General features: G+C 35.2%; 1 protein-coding gene across 1 annotated transcript in view; it reads left to right on the top strand.

Moving 5' to 3' along the window:
* LOC145686178 (phospholipase A1-like) overlaps positions 1-16,019 on the top strand; it is a 60,982-nt gene that overhangs the window by 34,272 nt on the left and 10,691 nt on the right. The window contains exons 6-7 of the mRNA XM_081759197.1: positions 945-1,172; positions 9,708-9,906. Of these exons, the coding sequence (XP_081615323.1) occupies positions 945-1,172; positions 9,708-9,906 (427 nt within the window). The remainder of the gene's footprint in view (positions 1-944; positions 1,173-9,707; positions 9,907-16,019) is intronic.

The following is a 16,019-nucleotide window of genomic DNA, read 5'->3' as shown; positions in this document are numbered from 1 at the left end:
GAAGACCAGCTCTTGACACAGACGTGATGTAAGTAGATTAAATATATAAAATACATATATATCCTACAACCGAGGCATATAACACATTTTCATAGAAAGAAGATAAGTATTATAATGATTGTCATAATATCATTTGCACTTTTAAAGTTGTCTCAGTATTTGCCAAATTAATTCTGTTAATTATTTCAGCAATTTGCTTATATTTAGTAGAAAATTTAAGCTTATGTTATGATATCCAATACTAGGCACAAAGCGAACTCCACAGTGCAATACGATGAAGGTTAAGCTCTAAGATACTTATATGTTAAAAACTCAAATCAAGCAAATCAATAAAATTGGTGTTCAAGCTTTAGTAAGAGATATACCGTAGCTACGAAATATTGAGAGCTTAGTGTGGTTTAAATTGTAGTTACATTCAACATATAGGGTCCCATAGCTTCTGTTAACTTTATGACAATTTCTTACAACGGTATTATACTAATACTGAATCACAAACAGCTCCTTTGTTGTTTCCCTAGATTGATACCTGAAGAAATCCTAGTCTAGGATGAAAGCTCAAGTAGTAGTTCGAGTCCCATATTAGATAGAAGGTTCCGGCTAACAAAGCATTACAACTCAAAACGAAAAGTTTAACTCAAACAATCAACCTTTTGCAACAAAAAAAGAAATGGGATGTTCAGAGCAACAAGGCAATCAAGTCGGATAACCAGTTTGTTGGAAAAGGAGGCATAAAGTTTTACGGTACGCTTAAATATATACAAAAGTTACTATATCTGAACATGAATTGTTTAAGCTCCGAAAAGAGCTTCAGATTGAAATTTTCAAGATGAAATATGTCCAAAATGGCCCAAAAAATGGGCTTACTTCCCTTGTTCACTGAACACACCGTTTTCTGTTTAGTGTAATTATAATAACTGAAGAATTTCTCGTCTCATGTCATGAAGGTTTAGACCCAGGATTCGTCGTGGGAACAGTTCCTATTACAGACTTACGTCAATTCCAATTAGACTACCTTGCAAACGATGAACATTATACGTTGGATCCATCAGATGCACCGTACGTTGAAGCCATTCTCACTAATTGCAATGGAGGTTTTGGAAGACCCTGCACCGTTAGAAGTGGACATTTACAATTTTGTGTCAACGGTGGAATGAACCAGCCAGGATGCCCTTGTAAGTTGGATATTTCATTAGGAACCTTAGGTTTAATATTTCATGGGTCTGTCACGTGGATAGAAAACCACAGACAGAATAACATGATCCAAATATAAGCTAGGATTAAACTATGTAAGAAACAATCCTATTATACTGTTTAACATAAGTAAAGTACAAAATATGTCCGTATAAACGGTAACGACCTAGATGAAATTACTGTAACCATCTAGATGAAATTACTGTAACAACCTAGATGAAGTTATTATAAAGTTCCTCTTATATGATCGCGTTTGAGATTCGCTGGAAATATTGCAATTGTAGTCAAAATGTGCTTTAGAGAAGTCCTAAACATTATTTTCTTAAATATATTTGCGGAAACCACAAACTGCTTCCCTTTCACTTAAGCAGAATTTTAGCAGTTGCGAAAGCCTGTTGTCCTGTTTTCTTTTAAGTGTGGATAACGTACTGTTATTTTTCGTCTTCAAATTTATTTAAATTGAAAAATTCATTTTTAAAAATTTTTTTTCTTAAATAGCCATAGAAATTAATTTTTAAAAAAAAGTAGAAAAAAGGTACCGATACTGTGGCGTGTCACTAGAAAATATATATATATATATATATATATATATATATATATATATATAGAGAGAGAGAGAGAGAGAGAGAGAGAGAGACTATATATGGTTATTAGAATAATGGAAACGCCTGAAGAATATTCAACTTATCTAATTAACACGGCGTGGGACATCACAGATAAAAATAATAGGCTAACACAGCTCAATTTTAATTCTCGGCAGTGGTCTCATATCTCTAACACTTTGGATCGTTATGTTAAAAAGTGCGGCGTTGCGATTAACACAGACCCGGTTTTACCTAATTGACACAAAACCAGTGTTGAGGAAGGTCAAAATAACACCGCGGTGATGTTAAAGAAATAGCTAAATGATCAGTAGGAATAGCACCATTGTGTTCTTTCAATATACGACGTGTGTTCAAAACGTGGAACCTTATTTTTCCGCCGCCTAAACCAATGAAGCTCAGGAGACTTTCTTAATTGTAGATGTAGAGGGCACACTCATGTGCAACCGTGAATTTTTTTCCCGCCGCCCACAGAAAGCGCCAGTCGTTGGCAATCGGCCAACGAGTGAAGACATGTAGTGAGCGGTCATTGGATTTCAGTTTTCTGTAAAATGACAAAAAATCGAGTGATATTGCATCAAATTTTGCTAAAGTTTGGCGATACCCAAAAGAAAACCAATTAATCGAATCGGTACATTCAATTCTGAACGAGAATTTGGGCATGAGAAGAATGTCCGCGAAATTTGATTCAGGCTTTCATCGCAAAACACAACATTCCTGTGTGTCGTCAAGACCTCTACTCACTCGACATGGCTCCATGTGATTTTTGGTTATTTCCCAAGCTGAAAATGCCACTAAAAGGGATCGATTTGAGTCAAGAGAAAACATCATGCGGAATGCGATGGCATGGTTGCTCCCCATTCCAAAATCTGCGTTCCAGAAGTGTTTCCAACAATGGGGGAGCGCTGGGAAAATTGTGTGCGTTACGAAAGAGACTACTTTGAAGGAGAGAAGTGTTTCGGATTTCCAAATCAATAAATCTATTTCTGCCTACCAATGATTCGATACTTTTTGAACACACCTCATGTACTCCACCTCGGATGATAAACACAAGTCATTGAGGTATTAATATTGATAACTGTATATTACTGATCAGTGATCAGCCAAACTTTTCATTTGCTAAGAACAATAACTTTGCATAGATATCGTAATATAACGATATTGAGTATTTTTAACATCTTCACTTGTATTTACGGGCAATATGTGCTATTAAAATATGCACAAGCTAGCTAAAAGAAGAAGAAGAAAGTATAAAAGAACTAGAATTAATTTCTTTCTGATATTTTGATTGATGTTCTATTAACATAGCAATCTGACGATATGTGTTATTGGTCGTCATAGCAACGAGAGATATAAGATATAACAAAGGATCCATTTTATATGATCTACATGCATGTTATTTAAAGGGAGTAAATGTTTCCTTCATTATGTATTATAATAAAAGGTAATATCAAGATGGAGTGTTTATGTGGATTTTGGTAAAATAGTAGACTAGATGTTAGACATATTCGAACTGTGGGCTATAGTGTAACGCTATAAAAATATACAAAATTAAGTTACATTATAGATTGGTGTTTTAAGCCACGGATTGCGTTACAGTATATGCACCTATCCCATACAGTAAATGCACCTATACTTCATTTTCTTTATCGTGCACATCACCTTGCTAATTTAAATTAGTTTTTATTTTTTAAGAGCAAAACTTTACATGTTATATTTGTCATTTATATCGAGTAAAGAACAACTGATTATATTTCCTGTAATCTTTCAGGAAAATAATTTTCTGATTCTATATTTTTTAAAACAAAATTTATATTAGAAGAAGTGTTACCAATCTGTTATCAATATTATTACATTGGTTTTCGATGTATTTTAACCGATAAAGACTTAAAAATAGAGCATTGAAATCGCGATTGATAACTTTCCTGGTGGTTTATTGATGTTCTTATTTAATTCAGCACAAGTGTGGTTGCCCAATCACAACACAATAGTCCACTATTTTCCTTATTTCAGTTATCACAGAAGTAGCTCCTTACAAATGAGTGTCTGCTATTTGTTTCAGCCGTATATATTTTTTTCCTCATAACCAGTGATGAATAATTTATGCCACAGTTTATGATCCTTCATGATAGTCATTTCTGTTTAATAAAAAAAATGTTTTTGTAAAGGTAGTTGTTTCGTAACTGTAGACAAAACTATACTAATGGTATGTTACTAAAATTATTCCATACTAATAGTCACCATGCCAGATAGTTGTGTTAACCATTAACATTTCAACAATTTAATCCAAAATATGATAAGTGGCTCAGTGGAAAATGACCAATCCCAACCAAAGTGCCATTGTTAGTTCTATACAGAATCAACATTTTGTGGTCATGTAGTGTTAATGTTTAAAAGCTCAACTGACTCAATAGGTTCAATGAATATCGTTTATTTATTCCAATAATGTGGAATCTAATAAAACTCTAATGTTTGACAAACTTAGTCCAGTTATGATGGTCCCTTATTCCAATGAGTTCCTCAATGTCTGCTATTTCTTTTAGCAGTTTTTACCTACATCAATTAATTATCCCCAACAATGTATTTTGTAAAAATTGTTCCATTTTGTTTAAATTTTATACATTTCATTTGAGAATTCCAAATCATTTCGTTAAGTTAGGGTTGAAATCAATCAAGAATAAGGGAGTTGGTTTTCTTCATCTTGTGTATTACAACGTACGCTATCTTCAAGAAAGAATAGCGAGGTTTTGTGGAGCTACTGTGCAAGTGGTTAAATGATAGTTCTACGTGGCAACTCAAATAGTTTTTTTTTGCCATGATATGAAAGGCTTACAGGAAAAAAACAGGTAACGCCTCATTGCGGTGATTTTCCAAAACAACTGGAAACACATGCTGATACACATATAGTAATTGGACATCTTGGAATTGTCTGTTTTCCTCCAAACCAATGCAATAGAAGCATCTACATTTAAAATTATGCTCGAGCCTCAAACCTAAAATTATGTTCCTCATTCAGTGTTGGGAAGTAACGTAACGCAAGTAACGCGTTACTTGTAACGCGTTACTTTTTAAGTAACGTTTCCTAGTAACGCGTTACATTTTTTCCAAAGTAACTGTAACGGTAACGCGTTACAAATTTTTAAGTAACGTACCTAGTTTGCGTTACTTTTTTCGCGTTACATTTCGGATGAGTAACTACAATACATGTATATATATATATATATATTTTTTTTGGAAACAAATGTTTCTTTCCTGTAAGTGAATTTCTCAGAATGAAACAATCGAGCATGAACTACGTATGTCAGTGACCGACAGTCACAGACACACAGAGAAACAGATAAGTTCGTAGTGCCACTTGCTGTTTTTTGAACATGAGGACAACCTTAGGGAAATCATGTGCACTGATTGCAAGCACCTGGAAGATTTTGTCGTTGATTTTGACAGCTCCACATCAATATATTCAGTGAGTGAACTAGGAGTGCAATGATACCGGTAGTCTATTTTGCTTTGATTGGTGTTGTTTTTATAAAGATGGAGAACGAAAACATTTTACCGTTCGAACATTTGAAAGAATACTTTTTTCTTAAGAGCTGGGGATGATGGTGGATAGAATTTAAAAGTAAAGTGTCTGAAGTACCCCGGCGGAAAATATTTATCAACAACTAGGGTGCCATAATTAATGATTTGCACTAAGGGGTTAATATGAATAAACTGTGTTCTGATGAGCAGGCCTACTTTTATAGAAAATAGTTTGCTGATGGTATGTAATATTGGAGTTCTTTCAGATCAGTTTGCTTATCCTAGAGTCCCGTTGATTATAGAGTAGTGTAATGTTTCTCTATATTCTTTATTTTTAATTTTACATAACAACATTGTTATTATTATATAATTAGTTTAACAGAATAATAATAAGCAACCATTTTTTTCTAACGTATAGGGATGAGCACGAGTCAAGCTAAAACTCGACTCGACTCGAATTCAAGTCGAGTTTCGAGTCAATCAAGGGTAATATCCTCGCAGGGCCGGATTTCCCAATAGGCCCGGTAGGCCCGGGCCTATGGGCGTAAGCTCCCAGGGGGCGCACGGCCGAGAAAAAGAAAATTAAAAAATATCTAGAAATAAAAATAAATAGCCATAACTTAACATATTTTTTGAATTGATTTTAAAAATCAGGCTAATAAAGCATTCTGATTTTAAAGTTCATTGGAACAAATAATTGTTGGTAAAGTTAAAGATAAAATTGCATCGTGGAGTGGTGTTTAAGCAATTAACATATAGGCCTGATATAATTTTTTAATGAAGGTTTTTAAAGAAAGTAACTTTAACCAGACTAGGGGGCGGAAAAAATTATTGGGCCTAGGGGCGGCAAAATGCTAAATCCGGCCCTGTATCCTCGAGTCGAGTTCCGAGCCGATTCAGTTTTTCGCGTCGAATTTCGAGTCCAGTCGAGTTTGATAAATGGCTCGTTCGTTTTAAGTCGTCTTGAAACCATGGCCTGATTACACCGGAAAACGAAAGCTATGAGAAATGTAAGCCAAATAGTAATATGGAATACTTTTAGTGTTGCTCACGAGAGGGGACACGGCTCGCATCTCGTCTCGTCTCGATAGCGAGACCACAAGAGATTTTTTTATAACAAGCTCATCTCGGCTCGGCTCAACTGAGAAGATGGCTCGAGCAGGTTCACTTGGAGTGAACCATCGGCTCGAGCTGGCTTGGTAGGGATGAGCCATTTGCTCGGTTCGGCTCAATTGAGCCGAGGGCTCTAGCCGAGTCGGTTGGGTGAGCTGTTGGCTCGGCTAACTTCTCGGTTCGGGTCGATAGTAAATGAGCTGTGAGCTGAGCTGCTCGAGTCGTTGACAATTCTAAACCCGGGCCGAGCAGTTTTGAAGATATTTGGCCAGTGCCCTCTAACTTTTAATAGTGTTTGGCTCGAGCCCGAATACTCAACCTAGACCCTCAACTCAAATTCAGAAGCTCGTGAACAATGTCCTTGACTCCTAGACTTCACGACTATCGAGGTTGGCAATCAACTAGTTTCTTAGTATTCAAATACAAACCGACTATCTTTCTTTTTATATACAGTGTTATAATAATAATAATAATAATAATAATAATAATAATAATAATAATAATAATAATAATAATAATAATAAAAGTTGTAGTAGTAGTAGTAGTAGTGTCATTGATAATAATTATACTGTTTATGTAATATACTTAAAGAATATACTCGAAACTACACACTGGATTTGGCTCGAGTCGACTCGAAACTCGACCCCAATTCGAGTCGAGTTGGAGGAAATTTTTCGAATCGAGTTCTCGGGTCGAACTCAAAAATGTCTGTTTCTAGTCGAATCGAGTGTCAAAGAAAACTCGCTCGTGTCCATCCTTACGAGTAACGCAGTATGGCATTTTATCAATGTTACATTATATGAAAATGTTCATATATCAAGTAAAAACTTGTCCTTGCATTTACATAAAGCGATTCAGAACGTGCAATAATAATAATAATAATAATAATAATAATAATAATAATAATAATAATAATGATAATAATAGCGATAGTAATAGTAGTACGGAAAATTGAAGTCATATTTTTTTTCTCAATTTTAAAGTTTCGGACCTAAAAGTAACGCGTTACTAACGCGTTACTTTCGAAGTAAAGTAACAGTTACTTTTTGGGGGCAAGTAACGCGTTACTAACGCGTTACATTTTAAGAGAAAGTAAAGTAACTTGTAACGCGTTACATTTTTACAAGTAACTTACCCAACACTGTCCTCATTGGACTTTTCTGTGGAGTTTGTCAAAGACATTGTGTACCGTGTTAAAATCCATTATATGAACTACCTGAAAGTAAGAATAATCAGGGCGGTGGCACCATTACGCCAGACATACTCTACAAAGTCTTGTGGAAAATTAATTTCACTGCTTAACAAAAATTTTGTCTCGGAGCTGAAATTAACTAACTTTGATATAGTTTTGCTTGCTAAAGCTGAATCCCTACTAGAAATTTATCCATCACCCACAGTTTGTCAGAGTCAACCCTGTAAACATTCTGCAGGTTTGTAAGAAAGTAGCTACTGCTGCAGGACTATCCATCAGAGTATCATGGTTCGCACGTCATTCCCTTCAAAATGAAACAAGCTTTCCAAGGGTATCATGCAAATATGTGCATGATGTGTACAAAAAGGGAAATTAAGGATAATGCGGGAAATCTGCTTTAAAAATTCCTATTGGTAAAGTTTGCACCTATAGAGTTGCGACGGCTGCAGGTACTAAAATATGATGTATCTTGAAAAATACTACATGTTAGAGGTAATTTGTGTACCAAGTTGCATTGCAATATCTCGAATTGTTATGAGGGAACAATATTTCGCAATCCTCGTTGACAATGCAAAATATCATATATAAATAAGGAATAAATACGACAGAAAGACAGAAACAGCTCCCAATCCAAAAATTCATCCAAAAATCATGGTTGGTATGTTATTCTGTGCAGAATGAAACAAACTTTGAACTGGAACCATTTCCACAGCGCATGTGTGTATGATGCACGTGTACAGGGAACTTGATGAAAACGCTCTAAATTTTACGACGAAAAATCCCGTTTGGGAAGTATGGTCGAAACGAATTTCTCTGACTCCAAAGGAAAAAGAACGTCATGCATATTCCTCTAGTTGATCCGCAAAAAAGTCTTTCTATCCCCTGTACACATAAAACTCGGTCTGATTAAGAACTTCGCTAAAAGCATGGACAGAACTGACAGGGGTTCCCAATATCTGAGAACTACATTTCCCAGAACGAGCGATGCTAAAATCAAAGAGCGTATTTTTGTAGGCCCTCAGATCAGGAAACTGTTCCTTGATGTGTATTTCATTGATGAACTTAATGAGCTCGAAAAAACTCGTGGCTGGCATTTAGAACAATATGCGAAGATTTTTGTTGAATCATAGGTCCGACAATTTCCGCAACGTTGTGTCCGACCTCGTAACTGCCTATCAGACATTGGGGTGAAACACGAACCTTAAAATTCACTTTTTCTGCTCCCAAATAGACCTCTTCACCCCAAACCTTGGAGCTGCGAGGGACGAGCATGGTGAGAGGTTTTATCAGGCTATTGCGGAAATGGAAAAACGTTACTAGTAGGATTGGACCCTCTCCATGTTACTGATTATCCTGGACTTTGCAGAGGGATATTCCTGACGCCAAATAAGGCGAAAACCATACATCCAAAAATTTAGAGGTAAGTTTTCAACATGTTTTCATTGCAAAAGCATCTTCTTGCATACATAAGTTATATGAACCTCAGTACACATTTCTTTCCCCTGTCTCATCAAAACTGTGGGTGACAAGAAAAAACTCAGATCTGAAATCACTGCTGTCAATACAATTACACCCACCTATTGGAATTCTTGAGACAGAGAACAACTTTTCTTTTGTTGGCCAGTGTATCCCCTGGACTTGTATCGTGCTGTGAATGGTGACACATACAAACATACTGACATGCAAACGCACTTTGACATGATTTTGTCATAGTGTATCATAGTGGATTCTCGCAACACTGCGTTTGTTTGTAAACTGAACAAACTATTTTAGCTGCCAAAGAAAATGGTGTTTCATTCAAGCACTTAAATGCCATAACAGCAGCCTCATGAAACCATTCTTCCTCGAAGACCCTGTTTTATCTAGTATTGTGTATTATCTAAAATTTAGTAATTATAAAAAATGCATTATTGAGTGAGTGCCCATTGTGGATATTAGTGAGTAGATAGCTAAATCAATTAATAAAAAAGTATCTCTTAAAGTCTGCATTTGCATAAAAGATGTAAGATATTTCAGATAGACAGTAAAAGGATGAAATTGCTTTCTTTCTACATATTACTGTTATTATCGTTATTTATTATTATTCGCAGGTGATAAATGTAGTCATCGACAGGCTGCTTGTTACTACATCCATATCCTTCGCAATTCAACAGTGGCACCATACGTAGGGGTGAGCAATGGACAAGACAGTTGTTTTATTGGAGAAGAAACAACAACATGCAGAACTAATTTGTTTGGAAACCAGTCTTCATCTTCCACTGCTGTAATGGGACAACCATTTCCCAGCAGGTAAATTGCATCCCTTGAAACCTCAAAATTGCGAAATGTTACCGAACATCATACGAATTATAAGACCGAGATATCTTAAGGGTGAGAAGATGAAAAGGAAGTGTGGTGTTTTATAGCATAATATATAAAAAGTTGGGATATTTTCGTTGTAACCAATTATTCCAACCAGGCTCAAAACCCAACGCAAGCAAATAGAGCGAACTCGACTTGCTTGTATAGGTTAAAAGATTTGTGCGATGCTGGTTACATAATAAGCGAATGACCCCAACTTCCTAGGAATCGTTGAAGCGTCCAAGTAGTAAAAATAAGAGGCTCGAATATACTCTTGCCCACCTCATTTAAAGTCTTACCTGGAAAAGGAAACTCCTGGATATAACTTTCACACATAACAAGATCTCAGTTTATAATGTTTTATTCATAAAGAAAACAGGGACGTCATTTAGGGGATCAGGAAAAGGCAATTGCCCCCTTCCTGAGTTTCACACACACACACACACGCACACATCTATTACAAAGAACATATGGGGAAACATGGTTGGAACTGAATGAAGATGGATGTTAATTGTTAATTTGTTTGTTCTTTAAATGACTGACTTTAAGGTATTGCAGAAAAAATTATTAATGTATCAATAATCTATGACTACTATCGAAGTATTTAGTAATTATAGGCATACACTTCTGTGATTTTCCATTCGTGCTCCACAATATGAACCATGGGTAATATAGTATACTTTAATGAATATATAGCCAACATACGGATATAACTTTAAAATGATTTGAAAATGTACAGCGCCAAAAGATAAGAGTTTAGATGGAAGATTTTTTCCTTTTTCAAGAAATTATAATAAAAGAGGAAGTTTAGAGTCATATGAATAGTGCAAGTGTTTTCGTTATTTTTTATATTATATCTAAACATTAGGTTAGATAATGCCTAGAGTACATATAAAAACTATAGGCACAAGCGATCTAGCCATAGTAGTGCGCTCAATGTTCTCCTATTTGGAATCTAACCGGAACCTTGTGGACGCACGCGCGTAGAGTCATGTCCAAAATTATTGTCGAATGTTTATAAACATGTTGTTGTAGGGACGATTTCACCCGATATTTCTTATAATGTTAGTATGTGTATAATCATCAAAGACATGTATGTGGCAATTTTCATGTCAAAAGAGCAGTAAATAAGAACAATAAAAAAAAAAAAACTTTTCTTGTCCATTTAACAACATTTTGTTTTACTTATTCTAATTTTCATATTTATAATTCTTCTCCTATGAAATTTACCACAAATATACACTTCCCAATTATACACATAGTAACAGTATTAAAAGTACCCTGCAAAATCATTATCAAATTATATTTCCACAATAAGACAGTTATAGACTTTTGAGCGGCTCGGAGGAAAACAATAGTTCCACTTCCACTGAAATTAAGTTATTAGGTGTAATGGGTTAAGGTTGGACTACCAAAATAATATATAGGTTGTTTAATTTTGGAAATGTACCTACAGATGGCAGGGCAAGCTTCTTTGGTATGTGTCATTACATTGCATTGCAAGGGAATGTTGAAAATTCTGTTCCAGTTTACTCGAAAGATAAAAAATGTGACATAACATTGTCCTCCCTCAAGCCGCTCATTTATTTAGTCAGAAATCACCTTTTCGGATGGACATTCGTAGTTGCGTTTGTCTACAGTTTGCCGTGCATATAAACTGAAGTTTAAAAAATACTTCAGTGAGTTAAGAGAAACTGATATAGTTGTACTATATTGTCCAAATTAAATATATATACAAAATGTAGACACACAACAATTACTAATAAGTAATAACCTCTAAAGAGTACAGTAGAGTCCCGATTATCCGAGCTAATATGAACCGGACTTAACTCGAATAAGCAAAAACTCGGTTAACATGGATGGGAGACCCGGGTTCGATTCCCGGCGGGAGCTCATGTGGTTCGGATTCCACGTTAATCAGTTGGTCCACGTCTTATATAGCCTCGCTGCTGAAAGGGACGTTAAACTCAAAATCAAGTCAAGTCAAGTCGGTTAACATGGATGGATACAAAGCTTTAGCTTGTAACATCGGACTTGAAAGTAGACCACCCTTTTCTCTCATCTTCTGAAACCATAAAAGCAATGCTTTTGATGCCTGTTCATAATCGCTGTCTTTCATTGTCTTTCTTTTTTTCGTAGATTCTTCATCTCCAGTCACATGTGCACTCGTTTTTCAATTTCTCTCCTTTTCATTCTTGTCACCAATGCAGGGGTGTAGCCAAGGGGGGGGGCATCGGGGCAGGCCCCCCAAATGATTTCCTGCCCCTCCAAATGACCAACTTTAAAAACATAATCGTAAGATTACCTCGTTTCAGTCACTTAAAAAAAACAAAGTTTACATATAATTAGTAATTTACTGTAAAATAGTATGGAAAAATACTATTTTACCATACCAATAGAAAAATAGTATGGTATCTCTTCCTTACACCGATCGGAAAATAGTATGGTATACTTTTTGTTTTCACAGCAGATTACACAATTTACCGCGATTTATATTTGGCAGTTTGAAAACAAATGTTTTAACAAGGTACTATAAATACTACCATACAACAATGGTACTAAACTGATTTGTAAGTAGGCCTGCATTACCTTTTTCGTATGCTGCAACTAATGTTTAAAAAAACATATTTATATCAGATGGGAAATTTGTTGAAATCAACGTTATTCGGTTTTTCAGTTTGGATTCCAATTAATCGGTAATTTTTAATTATTTTTACGTCACCATCCCGCTTAGGAGTACTAATGGGGACTAAAATTTGGATTTAAAAGACATCGGAAGTGTCATTGTTCATATCAGTCATCCCAAAAACTATGGATTCGACATTAATATTGGTCATTTTCGATCATTTTTACATATCTTCCCCTTCTCTTCAAAGTGCATCTTCAAAGTGAAGCGATAAAATCCATCCCAGGCCCGAAACTCATCTATGTTGAAAATTTGATCGTGATCGGTTTATTCGCATTCTCGCACTGCTTTAGGACAAGAAGAATTTTTAAAGTGGTAAACTGAAGTCCAAAGTCCAAAGAAGATGATCGAAAAATTGTTCACAAACGTGATGTCCCTGCTCGTTCACGTCTGCAGTCACTCCTAATCTGTGGTCGACGAGGAACAGATTGCGTCGTTGACACTGGCGAAATTCAAATGCACGAAGCATCCTGGATCTCGGAAGAAGAGGTCGATGTTATTTCTTTAGATCCTGTTTTAACTGCATCTTTCGCAGTACTTTCTCCTTGCCAATCACCAGTGACCTTAAAATGATGGGTGCGATTCCCTTAGGGAAACTACAGTAGTTTTGAAGAATTAGGATTGGTTAATTAAACAACCTTATGGGGTTAAAATATTATTATGGGTCTACCAATTTTTAATACTTTGATTTGTTGGCGAAAAACGCTACAAATATATTCACAATAATATAAGCATTTTGTAATAAAAAGTTCTACCACTAAACATATTTTTTTATTGTAATAACCCCCAAAATAATCAAAATTGGTGAAAAAAAAACAAAAATCAAAAAGTGTTACGTAACAAAGTTGATGAGGTTCGGCCTTGCGTTACGAAGTATGACAAGGAGGAGAAGGGGTAAAAATTGGTGAAAAATAGCGTTACGAAATATGTGGAGTGCCCCTAAATCAGTAAATGAGATATAGCTTTTAATAAAATTGTTTTTTTTTTTTTACTGACGAATAATAAATAAATATTTTTGTCAGAAAATTTTAAAGAAATTAAGTGAAATTTCAAAGAAAATCAGTCTTATGAATATGTTATGCAGAAAGGTATAACGTTTGGCGGAGACAGTAGTCATTGGTTAAACATAATAAAAACTAACTGGAATATAATTTATGGAGAAAAAACGAATAATAATAATAATAATAATAATAATAATAATAATAATAATAATAATAATAATAATAATAAGCTAAAACCAGCTTCTTAGTTTTCCGGAAGGAAACTAAAATTTTCCGTTTTTCCAGGCCTCAAGAGCACTAGCTGCAACACAATTTCTTTGGCTTTGTACATTGTAGATGCCCCCCTAAAAACGACGGACCCCTTCTACATAAAATTGCTATCTACACCCCTGCACCAACGGTCACTTCACCAACACCTAAATCACTTGCCACCTTTTCGATTGTTTCACCCAAAAGTGAAAGTGGATCTGAAAAGGTGGGAGGTCGGTAGGTAGCGGCATGACGCCAAGCCGTTCTCCCTGCCTATCTTTGATCATTGTAATTTTTTAGGAACAGGAGGGACGCGTACCTATTTTTTCGAGGTGAGGGGACGGCGTCCTCCCGCATTTCCCCGCATTTTTACCCCTGGTTTTACTACGATTCAATCTTTTAAAGCAGTAAACTTATCTTCTAATGATCAAACAGCACGTTCTCTTTACTAAACGCCACGAGAACTCATAGAAACACTTATCGCCGCTCACATTGCTCAGTCCACAGTCGTTCGACAAAATACGCCTCTTGCGACTTAGGCTCAAATACTGAAACTCAAGAATTGCAACAATTAAAGCTCGTTTGCTTAAATATGGCAAGGTTGGATGGGGTCGTTAAATTTACTCCAGCTTCATTTTTGCTTTGTTGCTCAAACAAAAGCCTGCAGACTGCTTATCGTTGTAACCAGATTAGTTTTTAAAAGGTTTGTTTGGATCAAGCTCGGACAACACGGAACCTCGGTTAATGGAAACCTGGAATCGGTACTCCGATGTGATTTCTGGCTACACCAGCAAGAAGTCTTACTCACCAGGTGTTTACATCAAGTAAAGGCAATTGAAATGCGGATTGGCGGGCGGCAGGTTTATAGACTGAAATATTGTGACGTCACATCCTTTTCGTTGCCATGGTGATCACCATTTTATTTTCTCAACAACAAGTAGCCTAAATACCTAAAGGACCTAAATGCAAAGCGAAAACAGTGATGAAATATTTCGGAATTGCAAACATGAGAATGAATAAAACATTCATGTTTCTTTCTAAATATTTCTAATCAATGAAACTAAAAACAAGAAAAGAAACACATAAAAAACGAAAAATATACTAATCTTTGTTCATAATCAGATATTAACCTTAAATAATACTGGAAATTTTTTTATTCATTAATCCTGTTCACGTATGCAATGTTATGATACTTATATTAATGTTTAACAGTTGTTTAGGTTATACGCTGAACCATTCATAAATGGATATTTTCTTATTGTACTGTTTCTAAATGCTTTTTAAAAAAGTTGGTAGGTAATATAAGAAAAGATCTTACCTATATCCACTGATGGTCCGGATTGAAAATTTCCAAAGGTTTGCTTTCTTCCCCTTTCTTTTGTAATATTAAAGATATTAATATTGTGGACTTCCATTATTAAGAGAGAACATAAGGAAAGCAAATGTCCCAATAGAATTAACATGGTTCTAAAATATTTTTAACTGTATATTTTTACAGTTGTCGTTGTGCCGACAGTTTGTCAATCTGCACGTAAGGGTATTTATATTGTGTATAATTGCTTCTTAAGGTGGATTATGATAATGACGTTTACATTATTTGATTTCTATCTTATCACTTAAAGATGTGGCGCTTTTAGAAATAAGTTCCTTGGATATTACTCTTTCTTTATGAATTTTCTTGATTTTATTCGTAATTTCTATATTCAAATCTGTACCCTTTCTCATCAACTTTTATCAGTCGTTAACACATTTTATAATTACAAATTTATAATTAATTTACAGCTGTTGTCCTTATTTATACTATACTTTAAAATACAGCGTTCGCTTCATGTGTTTGATAGAAAAAACATGGCGATCACCATGGTAATGGAAAGAAAATGACGACATCACTGTTTCGGTCTATTCCCATCTTTCTTCTCACTTGGTAAGAAATTAAAAATTACTGTAGTTAATGATTATGACTTAATGTGGCCATCAACAGCGAGGCTATTTTTCACCGTCACAAGGTCAATGACCGACAAAAGCTGCACATTAAAAATTCTAAAGAATTTTCAAAACTTGTAGTTTAAATCAAAGTACTAGAAAGAGACAAAAGCAGGAAAAATTATCAAAATTAAAACAGAGGT

Source organism: Thermobia domestica, chromosome 5, assembly GCF_964235325.1.
Source record: "Thermobia domestica chromosome 5, izTheDome1.hap1.1, whole genome shotgun sequence".
Classification (NCBI taxonomy): Eukaryota; Metazoa; Arthropoda; class Insecta; order Zygentoma; family Lepismatidae; genus Thermobia; species Thermobia domestica.
The sequence above is the reverse complement of the archived record's forward strand: the minus strand, read 5'-3'. Positions and strand labels throughout refer to the sequence as shown.